Source organism: Pleurodeles waltl, chromosome 5 (assembly GCF_031143425.1).
Source record: "Pleurodeles waltl isolate 20211129_DDA chromosome 5, aPleWal1.hap1.20221129, whole genome shotgun sequence".
NCBI lineage: Eukaryota > Metazoa > Chordata > Amphibia > Caudata > Salamandridae > Pleurodeles > Pleurodeles waltl.
The window spans coordinates 1370339816-1370353961 of record NC_090444.1 but is presented as its reverse complement, the minus strand read 5'-3'; the positions used below and the strand labels follow the sequence as shown (position 1 = coordinate 1370353961).

Sequence of the window (14146 nt, the reverse complement as noted above, 5' to 3'; positions counted from 1 at the left end):
ACTCACACTAGGTATAGTAAGTGAGGATCCAATGATGAAGCATGTCACAGGTGTTTCTTGTGGGCGAGGATCCTACTAATATATCTAAAGATATCTCTGGATCTCACTGATTTACCGGTGTGTGGACACTACATTCATCTGATGGTGTGTTAGGACTACACAAAGTGATCCCTTTCAGAGTGAAGGAATAATTACAGATAAAGGCTAACCCTCTGTTGTTGAGTTTAGCTGCTGGAATGCCACAGCCCACCGGAAGTATACAGATACTTGATCCCATTAAAACAATGGCAAAACAGTGTTGAGACCTATCTGGTTGGCCATTGATGGGGAGAAATGCCTATCTGTCTGCAAACAATGTGTTTGTCATCAAACCTTTGAGATACTGGGCAATAGAGTTTACAATATTATCCCCTAGGTTCATTTTGAAAAGCATAAGGTGACACAAGTGATCTGTATGAAATTTCGTTAAAGGTTTAAGAAGAACTTCCAGACATTCAGGAGTATGTATCACTGTGGTTCTTCTAAGGCCCAAGTTATTAATGCTGGATTATTATTTAAAAACCAGCTGGTCAGATGCATCAACATACTTTGCATCTAAGAGTAACTTCCCATTCACAAGAAGAAAGAGCTGCACACATTGCTGTTGGTGCCGTATTTATTAAAAAGGGACCTTAACTTCAGAAGATTCAGCCTCTGAAGGCGTATGCTTGTACATGTTGTAGCGATACTAATTCTGATCACACACAATTGTTATAAGCATGCTCATTACCAGAGGCCTTAGGAAATAAAGCATTTTCCTCCTGTAGGAATATCATAGAGAAATATCTAATAAATTCACCACCCATTTACATTATTTAGCATAGTAGACTCCGCTTCAGTGGCAGCCCCCAGGCCTCAAATAACAGTTTGCTTATTTGTGGGAACTACAAAACCTGAGTATTATTAAGCCCTAGAAGGACTCAGATCCTCCCAGTTATATAAAGTGGCGATAAGAAGCATTATGGACACTGACATGGAATTATCTATTTCAAAACAAAATAACAACATTAGTAAAACAGAAATCCTATTACTCAAAGAAACACTTCATATGACTCACATATAGAATGTAATTAATGTATTTCAGCCTTTAATAGGAGCCTAAGAGTCTGGTTGTGAGTACCACGGTTATTTGTGCTATGTATAGTAACTCCTGTTACTGCACATTTTGAAATTAGGATTTTATTCAGGTAAATATCGGTAGGGTAGACCTGCCGATATTTCCATACGGAAGAAGGCCCAGAAAATACTGAGACATTTGGATTTTGATGTGGAACCAAAATCCGCATTTTATACTCCATTTTCACAGGTGCAGGTTGTAATTGGAGTAATATAACATGTCTGATAAATAACGAACAGTAAGGTATTGTTAGTTATTGGATGTGATAAATTACCATCCATTACCAAGGCATTATAATCAAGCCCAAAACTGCTGGATGTGCTGAATCAGTTTTACTTCAATTATTTGATAACACAGTTTTCGCTAGACAGGATTTTAATAGTTATTTGAGTAATCACATATATATTCGTTCACACCAGGCACTAATAATTTCGGGTCAGTGACGTAATCATAAATGCTTCTCTTTATCTTCATTTTTTTATTTCACTACTAATGTACAAGCGCCATGCAGGGACCACTGAAGGGCTTCAACCACTGGTTTCCCCACTTTTTACACTGTTCTTTGTGGCGACAGGAGACATTATGGACTAGTGGTAGCAAACTGAGACCCGCTGGTAACTCAGCAGATCGGCCGAAGTCAAAGAAATAGATACCTTGATAAGCTGCATGAGGACTTAAACTTTTCCTGACGTGTCACCTGTGATGAGTTGTTCTAACGTTGAAGAGAAAATGAAACAAAGAGTGACTCTAGTAACTAGATTCTGCCTAGTAAAGAGAATTCACGTTTCATTGACATTGTAATCTGGACATACTGGCACTGCTACTAAGCCTATTACTAGATAGACCTGCACTCCAAACCTATTCCTTTCACGTAATTTGTAACAAGTATGCACATGAGCTTGCTGATTTCACTGCATGGTGTTTGGTTTGTCTTTCACATCTGCAGTGTTTCAGAGCTTGATGCCAGTGACCTTTGAGGGGATGGATGTGGTCGTTTTTTTCTAAAATACCATCTTCTTCCTTGGTTGGAGCATTGCAAAGCATTGTCTAGTACTATTTGAAGTGCTACAAATGCTTTAATATAGTTCTGCTTGAGTACAACAGAGTAAAATATTTGTGGCATTCTCTTTTTAGTAAAGGGTTGATACTTATATTTGATGGAAGCAGTGAGAAAGGAGTGAATTTTAGGGATAATGGCGTACTTCTCTAAATTCTTGAAGGACCTTGACATGTAGGGTGTTGAGAATGTTAATGAGATGCACTCCTGTTAAGCTAAATAAAGCAACACACGTTTAGTGCAGTGTTGGTAGAGATGGTTAATGGTAAAGGAAAGGTGGTGTGTCTTGCCTCATGCACCTTGGAGGGGTGTGAGAATAATTATTTTGTGGTGGAGCCAGAGACAGTGGCTTGTTGGGCTAGTGAGAATTTCTGGTTGTCTGTGCCCGTTACGCCGGCAGAATTCAAATGGGAGTGCAGAGAAGGGACACTGAATTTTGTCACTGCAAAGAGACCACAACCAACAAGGGAAAGAGCACGCAAAAATATATTGTTCTCACTAGTGTGATGGAGAATATTGTGAGTGGGTAACTGAACAAAAAACAGCTGTGGGTTGCTAAATAGGATTTATTTTTGGTCTTTGCGGGATGCTTTGCACAGGATATTGTGCAAGCAGTTGCATGGACAAAGGTTTGAGTCTTATGACAATAATAATGAACTCGGCACATGAAGGGATGCTGTGCCGGTCAGGGAATAAGGGCTGTGTGCATAAAGGTATTGCTTGCCTCATTTGGAGTATTAGGTTAAGATAAGTGTGAAGTTTTGTTTCCAGTGCACAGTTAGTGATAGTATTAATGTGATGCAGAGGCCAAAGTTTTCTCACTTCGAAGTGCACAGGGAGTCTAGAGTCAAGTTGGCTCTGAATGTGGTAAGCCCAGTTGCAGCTATGGGATATAGTGTGTTTGCGTTTGCTTTTGTGTCTGTCTTGATGCACTATCACTTGAGGTGGACAATTGTCAAAGTGTTGTATTTATTTACCGTAGGTGTGGTGAAAGAACTCTTGAAGGAAATATCCATAGGTTGCAATCTTGTAGATGGGTGGATATCCAGGATGTGGCAGAAGAGCACCAGGGTGCAGCACACTGTTGTTCTCATGGTAATGTTGGCCAAAAGAGTGAACCAAATTATGAAGTGTTGTACCGAGCTAGCTGTGATCCATGGGGGGGCATGGCAAGGCACTTCAGTGAATGGGTTGGACAAATAACACAGCCCCATGTTCTGTGAAGAGGATTTCTCCATTTGTCTCCCCAATGTGAATGCAGGTGGGTATCAAATTGTCAGTAGCTGCAGGATGAGCAGCAAGCACTGTTATGATTGTGATAAAGGTGTACATTGGAAAGGTGTGTGAGAAATAGATAAGGTATTCTGCAGTGCTCAAAATAAGCATGAAAACAGGAATCATGTTATTTCAAGCATGTGTCCATTGATTCAGTGAAAAGGATTGTGGTTATCCTGAAAAACTGTGAGACATGAAGTGAGAGTGAGCAAGAGAGGGCTATAATGGGAAGCTGGCATGGGGCTTGATGCCAACAGGACTCAGAGTGAGATGGCCCTGGTCGCATCACTGCTGCAAATGGTGGTCAAATGGGAAGTAAATAATTCAACAGTAATCATCTAGGTTAGGTAATGGACTATGTCTGCTATTCTTTAGCATGTAATTTCTTTATCCTGAGGTGGAGGTATTTTGTAAAGTACTTACAGTCAGATCTTCTTCAAACACTTTTTGCAAACATATCAATCTACTTGTATTTTTGTAAACAGCTGAAGACCTGGCTATTCTTGTATAATAATAATAATAATAATGTCTTAATTGGCACACCCATGCTTCATAAAATAATTAAATAAATACGACAGTAGTCTTATACAATAGAACCTGTTTCATCTTTTTATCTTTCTCTTTATATTTTTAACTTTTACCTCTACAATGTTACCTTTTTCGTTCTTGATATTTCATTTGTCTTTGTCCTTTTTTCTCTTTATTTTTTTATCTCTGTCCCTTGTGTGCCTCAGTTGTGTGTTTTATGTTGTGCAAAGGTATAGTTATGTTGCCTGTTTTTGACATCATGCAGTTGAGTCACATAAGGCTTACTACATCCTCTATAGCAAATACCTTAGCTGATTTCTCTTGAAGCTCTGATATTGAATGCGCTATTGGTCCACCACAAGCTGCAAGAGTTAAGATGACCTCTTGTTCGCTGTTTACCAGGAACATCAGTGATGCTTTGCTAAAAAATATACTTACATTGAGTTAGGCAAAATTTCAGGAATTTTACTATAATTAACAAATGTAGGTTTGTTATTAGAGTAATATTGTATAATTGAGTGTGTGAAGATAATAAACTGATTATTAACATAATTTTTACTTTTGTTGTAAGTGTCGGCAGGCGATATATGTGTACCACTATATTTTTAAATGATCACCTTGTATTTAATTTCATTGTAAATTAACGTAATTGAACTGACCTGCGTTTTATTGGACGCGTATTTTAAACCAACTCAAACCTTTTACTGTTCTCTCGCGAATCCATCTTATTGTTTGTTCCTAATAACATTAAACATAGTCTTTGTAACTAAACAATGCATGAATACTAATATTCGGAGTTGTAAAAAGACACGGGTTTACATTGTAAGTAAAAATTTAAACTTTTTTCCAAGAATTTTTCAGTTATCCATATGGAGTCACTGAAGACGCGCTTTGTCACGTTTCCATTGGAAATGACGTTTTCCCATCAAAAAAATACTGGGAATTTGAACAAAGGAATTAAGGTAAGGCCACATGCACCTATTTCTTTTTTCCACATAAATGCACAACTGAACTTCCATATAGGCCGTAGCCTTCCAAATTGTGCTTTACTAGCAAATCTGCAATGATTCAGAAATGTGCAGTGATTTGTATTGTCTTAGATGGCAAATGTTAACTATATACTATGAAGCATTTTTAATTAAAAGGACATTTGGATTACAAAGCAAAAGCCCAAAAGCTGCATCACATCACAGTTGACATAATTTATGACATCACTGATGGGATGACAATAATTGTCATCACTGTCAATTCGACCGTCATGTATTTACACAGTAATAAGACTGTTGGGCTGAGGCTACTGGATCGAGCTACACTGTGGACAATATTCAGGAGTACATGCACAGCAGGAGTGTCTTTCTATGTGTAGTCCGAAGGATTTTTCTTTTACTTTTCAGGAAGTTGGAAATCCATGCAAAAGGCGGCACATGCATGTCTACGATTCGTTTAACCAAATGTCAGCTATTATGGTCAAAAATGGAAAAAGTGGCTTAGGTATGGGATAGACAATTTACTGAAATTACGGCCCTCAAAAGTACCATTTTGCCAACTAGACAACAGCTGTGGTAATGAGCAGCAAAAGTGGAGAAATATACTAATTTGTAACAGTCCTTTATATTATTTAAACTGAGGTCTCCCTCATTATATTTAGAAATATATATATTATATGTCGAATTAAAATCTACAGTATCAGTTTACACATTTGGATTTATATTGTAGAATAGTACTAAGAATCCCATTATGATTGTCTCCGAATTCTCCTCTGGACTGAACCGATGCTCCACAAGTCTTGGAGATGGACACCGTACTCTATATCAGGCCCTGAGCCTGTGTGCCATAACAGGTGAAAGATCAAGGTATCAAAGCAGACTAGCAATATTCATAAATTGAGTTGCACTGTGTACTTTAAAGACAAACTCAAGTAGAAAAATATATAAACAGCCACTGGGAAAGCCAATATGTCTAGCTTTAATACTCTAGCATGTTCAGACACATGCATGCTCGCCTGCGTCATAGGGTATTAGCGCCAGAATGCTTCATCCTATTGGCTCCTTAGGGCGCCTCTTCCCCCTTGTGATTGGCACCGAAAACGTTTTTTAAACTTTTATTTTTATTTTTTAAATACACTACGTTTTCCTTTAAGGAAAACAGGCTGCATTGCAAAAAAACTGCTTTATTTAAAAAAGCAATCACAGACATGGTGGTCTGCTGACCCCCGCAGGCCACGATCCCTCTGAGTGCGGCCATTCCTAGTGGGTCGTTAATTGCAACCTGCCTCATGAATATTAAAGAGGCAGGTCCTTTGCGACCCATTTAAGAATCGTAACCAGTGTCTGAGACATTGTTGTGCATCAGCTTTTGCTATTTTTCGCAATTTGCGAGAGCAAAAGCAGACCGTCGTACATCCGGCCCCATATTCGTATTCTGCACAGCATTGGTCATCATTCATACCCAACCCGTTCCACCTTAACTGGAATTTCACGCCAGGGAATTTGAAAGGTCCTTAGCTGTTTTTCCCACACTACAAGAACAAAAGACCTGAGGTGAAGGGCCACGTCAGCCTTTATTCTCCCTTTGTGTTTTTTAAATAATTCTGTCACCCTCGTTCGATATTTTAAATCAAATAAACTTTTTAGTGCAAATTAAGCAGAGCCGCCTTCAATTTTAGCTCTTCACTTTGTCATTATTTGCATTCTTAGAATGCTCCCTCTCTGACACTTGAAGTACCCAGAAGCCGTCCCCGTGGATGCAACAATGTGGGTTTCTTGGAATGGTTCATCAAAGACTGGAGACATGATTCACGATTCAGCTCGCCTACCCTGGGAATTTCTGGGAATTTCTCTCTCCTCAAATCCCCGGGTTTGGAAGGGTTAAAAGATTTCCCTCCGCCCAAAGAGAATATAAAGAGCTTAGGTTTCTGGTTAAAACCCTGTCTTACGATGGATTGCCACTCCAAAAAGTTGGCTGCAACCTGTTTTAGCCTGCTAAGAACTATCAGGAACATTTTCAAAGTTCTTTCATTCTTGGCCAAAAGACTCATCATTTAGGCCCTTATACTGTCACGTCTAGACTATGGAGATTCTCTTTTCCTGGGTTCTCCCGGTTACGTAAAAAAGAGATTGCAGGTTGTGCAGAATGCTGCTGCTCGTCTGCTTATGATCATTCCCAGACATTTTCCTGCTAAACCTGCACTGGCCTCGCTCCACTGTGTTCCGATAGAGCAACATATTAATTTTAAAGCCATGTGCATGACACACAAAACCCTTCATAATAAGGGCCCGGCATTCCCTTCGCAAATTATAACATCTTATACCCCTCAGAGGGCCCTCAGATAATCCTCTGCCTCGCTAATTAACACTCCTCGTGTTAAGAAAGCAATATGGGGAGGCAGTTCCTTTACCTTCAAAGCTGCCTACCTCTGGGTTGCTCCCTCTGGAACTTCGTCAAGCCCACTCGGAATCCTCCTTTCACAGGAAATTGAAGACGTTATTATTCTCAGTGTAGGCACTTCCTAATTTAGTGGTTCCTTTTTAGCACTGGGAAGCCTTCGGGTAGCCATGCGCTCTATAAATGCAGTAAACTAAACTATACTAAACTACCCCTTGCCCCCAACCCCTCCTGCTGAGGTCACACAGTATCTTTTTACAGTTGTCACTAATTGTCTTCTATCTTGTAAACCTGTTGTGTTGTGAACAGTGAACACCTGGGCCTAGGCATTCTACACTTTTGCTTTCTGCCGCTGTGACCCATCACTGTCATGCCAGTCCCTGACTGATGACAAGAACCCACTGGGCATCAGAGATTTATAAAGCAGCAGCGATGGTGCTCATTCACCTAAGTGAGCGAGTAGATAATACATTAAGAATTAAACCCTCAGCTATCTTGCCAGTTGTTTTTAAAGGTCACTGGATGAGGTGAGACTGACTGGGATGGGCTTGTTTCTATCCAAAGGCCTATGTGCGAGGCAAACACTAATTTCTGTAACAAAGGCCCCCAACTTTCTGAGCGACAGAAGTGACAGGAAACTTATCGGCGGTTCTAAAGTGAAAAGCATTCACTATGCTGTTAACAACAATAAATCCACAAAAAATGCACCTATTGAAGATCTGCACTGGCATTCCACCATCATTGCCTTGCCACATTTGGACCACCCCCAGCATGTGCACGTAAGCTCAGTGTAAGACCCTGGTCTCATCTAGGGCGCACTATCTGAGGACCTAATGCTTCACCCGTTTTCAGCCTGGTATAACAAATGAACCTGCAAGCTCAGAAATGTTAGCAGATGACTCCATATCACTAAGGAGTTCAGTCCCAGCCTTGGGCCTTCATTTAGCAAACAAGTGCTTTCTGGGAGTTGTAGTCCTGGCTCCATTAATTCAACCAGTTAGACTAAAGTGTTAGATTACAATGGTTTGTAAAGGTTTGTAAAGGGTAGATTTAGACTGGTACCTGGTGGGGCTAATAGCGTGATGTGATCTAGTGACCTTTACATTGAAATAAAAGGTAAAAAGCAACCAGTATATATGATAACGCATCTCAATCTCTTAGATCAAGCTTAGCCTGGACTGAAGTACAATTTCAGAAAGTGTACATTTTCTTATTGTTTCATTTTTAAAAAAAACATATTTTATTTGAGATTTTGCGAAGTGTTCATATTAGTCATAAACAATATTCCAATCATCTCAGAAACTTATCATTCATCATCCCATGATAATCAATTACAAGAACAAGTGTAATATCTTTAAACTAACAACCCTCCTCCAACTTCCCTCCCCCTTACCTTTCTCGAGTCATTCCCACTGCATATTCCTATTAGTCGTTCTATAGTCTGGGCGCTAATGAACTATAGCAGCAGAAGTTGCAGTCGGGGGCCAGGTATGGCCAGAGTGCGAATCATTTGATATATCCGGATAAGCTGTTCCTGAACATGCTCAATATTTAGCTCACCCGTCCAGTTCCCTTTCGCCGATCCTCTAAGTAGTGGAGGTCAGTGATCGTGCCGATGAGGGCCTTTGGGATCTCACATCTGGTTCCTTCAAGCTGTCTGCCAGAGCTTCCCAAGCTCTGGCCACATCTAGGGGTCTGAGACCTCTTCTGACTCCTTTAGGTAATACTTCCCCCTCATATCCAGCGCACCTTTCTAATTCCCTTTGTCAAACTCTAATGTGGGGTCCTCTCGGCACCTTCCAGTTTTGAGTGATATCTCTTTTTGCCTGGACGTAAGCCAAGTCCTGAAATCTGCTGATTACTTTTGTCTTGGGTGTGTGGGGGAACCAGCCCAGTAAGCAGTGCCTCGGCGTGCGTGTGATCTCCTTATCAATAACCTTGGCTACTACTTGTGTCACTTCCTCTCAGTACGTTCCTAATTGGGTGCAGTCCCTCAGCCCCTTCTGTTCCACATTTCGGGCAAGATGTTCCTGTCTTGTTAAACTGTCCATTGATCTGTCTGAGGTCAAGTAAGCCCTGTGTAGGATAAAAAAGTTAATTCATTTAAATCTGGCATACCGTGAGGACTGCAGAATCCTTTGCAAAATGTGTGTCCAGTCTTTAGTTGGAATAGGGTTACCTAAATCCTCCTCTCAGTTTATCCTCAAAGTCTCTAAAAAGTTGGGTCATGCCTCCCCTTATTCTGATTGTTTCATTTAAAGCTGTTATTCTAAATTGTTCACCACTGTAGTAATTACTCTGTTTCAACAATTCCAGCAACCTGCTATGGTCGTAGAGATGTCTTTGCTTTCCTAGTAAATCTTTTGTAAAGCTGTACACTCGTTTGAATTCATTCTATGTAGAGATTTACAAAGTTTTCCATTTTTTCTTTGTAGAGTGAATTCAGTTGATCAACTTAAAACTCTGCACTGTGTGTACAGGCCTGTCCTTCCAATAAAGCATTCTTCTTAGAACCTGTAGTATCTCATGAGCCCTACCGTAAGAAAAGCAATGCACCTCTGAATGTTTTTTTGAGTTACAAAATGCAGCAACATTCATCATTCACTTGGGTCCACAGGCCTCAGGACCCAGGTGCCATTGCACTTACTGTACCAATAGAAGCTACACCTCTGTTTAGAACTCATCAAGGAAATGTTCGATGTGATAATCCCATTATAGCTTCAGGGGTGAATCCTGTGGCTGTAGTGCGTAGTACATCCATGCCATCTGCTCTCCAGTGCTGAGGGTACCTATAGCACATCAACTTGAGCTAGAAGTTGCCCGACGCGAGGACTGCGAAAGGGAGTCCTCCAAGATCAGACCATGAGTAGCATGCAACGGAGCAGTCCAGCTTACCTGCTGATACTAGGTCTTCCATGCTTCATTGCTCTCTTATATCTCTGTAGGCGGGCCCCGCCACAAGCTGACTGATCTTACAGTGAGTTGGCCACTAAAGGCTGACAGCTATATTCAAAGTAAAGATTGGACAGAAAGGTGACTCTTCTTCACTCTTGCTTTTCCTGATTTGTGATGGGGATTTAGACACATTTAATTTCCATAGCTTTGAGCGGTAGAAATGTACACATATGGTGAAGTGACAAATCTGTTACTTCATATGCTTACATTTCTTACTCTCTGTCTGTGCTGGTGGGATGGCATCCTGGTGCATATGCAGCAACCCCCACTCTTAGTGAGTGGCTTTCCAGCTGTTCATTGGCAAATGAGAGCTTGTGAGATGACTGGGGCAAAGTAAGCTCTTCATTCGCTGATTTCAGCTCATGCTCCAAGGCCGCTGCCAAAAGATGCAACAGGACATCGGTTGCCCTATGGAAAGGGCTCCTCTCTCTTCCAGATTTTTTTTACTATGGACTTATGAAATTTCTTAGGGGTACCAAGGGTCATGAAAAGCAGTTAATCTCAGCCATTAGCCATGCCCAACTTCGAAATTGGTTTCCCTCCTCCAGTTATACAACAATACAGGCATGGGGGAGAGGTGAATCCACAATGAGCAGTGTTGGTCTCTCATCATGTATTCACTGTCCTCTCATGCACTGGGACAGGATTTTGGTGCAAATGATGCACGATTGCTTGCTCTCAACGTGGTAGTCCAGCGGGAGCTGTGAGGCAGTAATAAAATACATGATGGCATTTGTCCCCTTGCTACTCATATGATGTTAAGATACAATGTGTACTAAAATATAAGGGGAGCCACTGGTCTGTTGTGTCTCTTTCATTGCATGCCCACCATAGCCTGAGCGATTTCAACAAAAGTTCTGCAGCTGTGAAGCTGCCAATACCAAAGATGTCCCTACTGTGACTTTGAAAATGCCAGCCTGGTCAGTTGTCAATGCATGATCGTAGGTCTCAACTCATCAGTTCTTGCGCTTTAGAGACCATTCTGATGTGGCCAGTAGATATTTTTGTGCTATTTGGCCTCAAAATGGTTGTGAGTGGTTCAGCAATGGTCACACCATGCTTATATCTGGCAACTATATTAGAATGATCCCCATATCTGTGAGTCTGAAGCCAACTTGATGTCAAAACTGTGTAAGAGCGGAGCGTTAACAGTACCTGTGGTATGGAACAGGTGATTAGAGGAAGGAGGAACATTATAGCTCATGCAATAGCTCACCTTAGATGCTTTTGTGGCTAGAAGCACCTTTGATATTTTGTACCTTCATTCTTAAGTACTCTTTTTCAATATCAGTCAAGTCAGTCAACTAGGATTTGTTGAGCACGGCTAATGACCTGCGAGAGTATCCAGGTGCTAGGCTCTTGCTGAACTCAGTTAAAAAGCCAGGTCTTGAGTCCCTTTCTGAATTCTGGGAGCGAGGATGCTCTTCGGAGGTGGAGGTTGTTCCAGTACTTGGGAGCAAGTTAGGAGAAGGGTCGTCCTCTACTGTGGCTTCAGCGGATGCAGGGAGTGTGTGTGAGGGTGAAGGAGGCGGAGCACAGGTGTCTGGATGGTTTGTGAAAGTTCAGGCGGTGGTTGATATATGCTGGTCCTTGATCATTGAGGGCCTTGTAGGTGTGTGTCAGCATCTTGAATTGGCATCTTTTCTGGATGGGGAGCCAGTGGAGGTTGCAGAGGTGGGGGATGTGTATGGAAGCAGGCGAAGGAGACTGCGTTGATCTGTCTCTTCATGATAAGTTTACTGTCCAGGGTTGCAGGCGTGGGTCTGAGTTTGGAGGGCCACCAGGTTTTGTTCCACGGGGGAAGTGTTTTTCCCAAAAATCCGCACTTCGGTCTTGTCTGTGCTGAGCTTCAGGCACTTGGTCTTCATCCAGTCCGCAATGCTCATCATGCAGTTGTGGAAGTTGGTCCTAGTGGTGGAGGGGTCTTCTAAGAACGAGAGGATGAGTTTGGTGTCGTCTGCATAGGATATGATGTTTAAGCCATGGGTTTTGATGATGTTGGCCAGGGGCGTCATGTAGGTGTTGAACAGTGTGGGGCTGAGGAACGAACCTTGAGGGACATGGCAGATGATGCTCTAGGGTTCTGAGGTGAAGGGTAGTAGGCTGATTCTTTGGGTTCAGCCTGTGAGGAAGGACGGGATCCATTTGAGGCCATCTCCCTGCATCCCGATGTGGTGGAGACTCTTGATAAATGTGTGGTGGGATACGGTATCAAATGCAGCCAGGAGGTCAAGGAGGATCGGGCTGCTTTTTCTTCCTGTTGGCGGCCTTGGTGCTGTAGTTGGCGTGGAAGCCGGGTTGGGAGGTTTCCAGCAGGTTGTTTCTTTCCAGGTGTTTGGCAGGTTGGTGGTTGATGGTCTTCTCAAGGACTGTGGTGGGGAAGAGGAGCAGAGAGATGGTGCAGTAGTTCTTGAGTTCGCAGAGGTTGTCAGAGGGTTTCTTGAGGAGGGGTCTGACCTCTGCTTGTTTCCATCCATCTGGGAATGCGGCTGAAGTGATGGATGAGTTGAGAACGTGAGTTTGCGGCTGATTTCCTAATTTCCAAAGTTAAAGATGTGGTGGGGCAAGAGTCTGTGGGGGCTCCGGAGTGGCTGGAATTCATGATGGCTGCGGTGCTCTGAGTGGTGGGCTGTTCCCGGCAGATGAGTGGGTGGTTGTGGGTGACGTCAGTTGGTGTGAGGAGGTTATTGAGGTCGGTGGGTTAGGGTTCGAAGTTCCTGTAGATGGTTGATATCTTGTTGTGGAAGTAGTTTGCCAGAGTGTTGCAGAGTTCCTGGGAAGGCTGACAAATAGGAGAACTCCTTGACGATGCTGAAGAGTTCCTTGCTGTTGTTGGAGCTTGCTTTGATGCGATCTGCCAAGGTGCCCCTTTTTGTGTCTCTCAGGTGTTGGTGGTATTTTTTATGGGCTGCCTTGTAGGTGGCTTGGCTTGTGGGATCTTTGCTGGTGCTCCATCTTCTATGTAGCCATTTGCAGTTTCGTTTCACTTTACCAAGTTCTGATGTGTACCACCTGGCTTCTTTGGAGGATCTGCTGGTCTTCCCAGTTTTGATGGGGGTGACTGTCAGCACAGTTGGTGATCCAGGCGGAGAAATTCTAGATGGCCTGTTCCAGGTTGGTTGCGATGTTGGGATGGGTGGTGTTGAGGGCGTCCTTCTATTGGGCCCCTTCACTTTGTTCCAACTGCAGTGGGCAGAGCTGGGCGTCTTAGCAGTGGTGCATGTGAATCCTGAGATGGTGAAGTAGATGATGGTGTAGTCTGTCCAAGTGAGTTCGGTGACATGACTGTACTTCACTCTGTTGCTGGCGATAAAGATCAGGTCAAGTGTGCGTCGGGTGTCAGTGTTTGCATCTCTGGGGACGTTGAGGTGGAAGTGGACTTCACCGAGGATATGTAATGCTTGGAGGCAATGACGAGTGGGGCAATGAATTCGGGGATGGCATTGCAGTAGCTGAGGCATGGTTCTGTGGGTCTGTAGACGAGGGTGCCTCTAATGGTCATTCTGCCGTTGGTTTGGAGTTGGAAGTTGAGGTTCCATGATGGGTGTGGTGTCATCTTTGGCGGTGGGGCAGCGGGTGAGGTTGGTGATGGTGTCCCAGATTTCTGTGGTGTCTGCAGAGTGATCTGGCGTTGAGCAGGATGCAACAGAGTGGTTTCTGGAGGATTGTGGTCAGTGAGGTGGAAGTGGTGTGGTTTTACGTGATGGCAGGAGTCCTGCAGGTGAAGAAGCAGCAGTGACAGGTGAAAGGTCCTACCGTTGATGGAAGAGATGTGGTACAGCAGTTGTGCA

At 42.8% G+C, this 14146-nt stretch overlaps 1 protein-coding gene across 1 annotated transcript in view; it reads left to right on the top strand.

The window, feature by feature from the left end:
* LOC138296482 (uncharacterized) overlaps positions 1-14146 on the top strand; it is a 1064486-nt gene that overhangs the window by 732768 nt on the left and 317572 nt on the right. The window contains exon 66 of the mRNA XM_069235627.1: positions 4868-4978. Coding sequence (XP_069091728.1) covers positions 4868-4978 — 111 coding nt within the window. The remainder of the gene's footprint in view (positions 1-4867; positions 4979-14146) is intronic.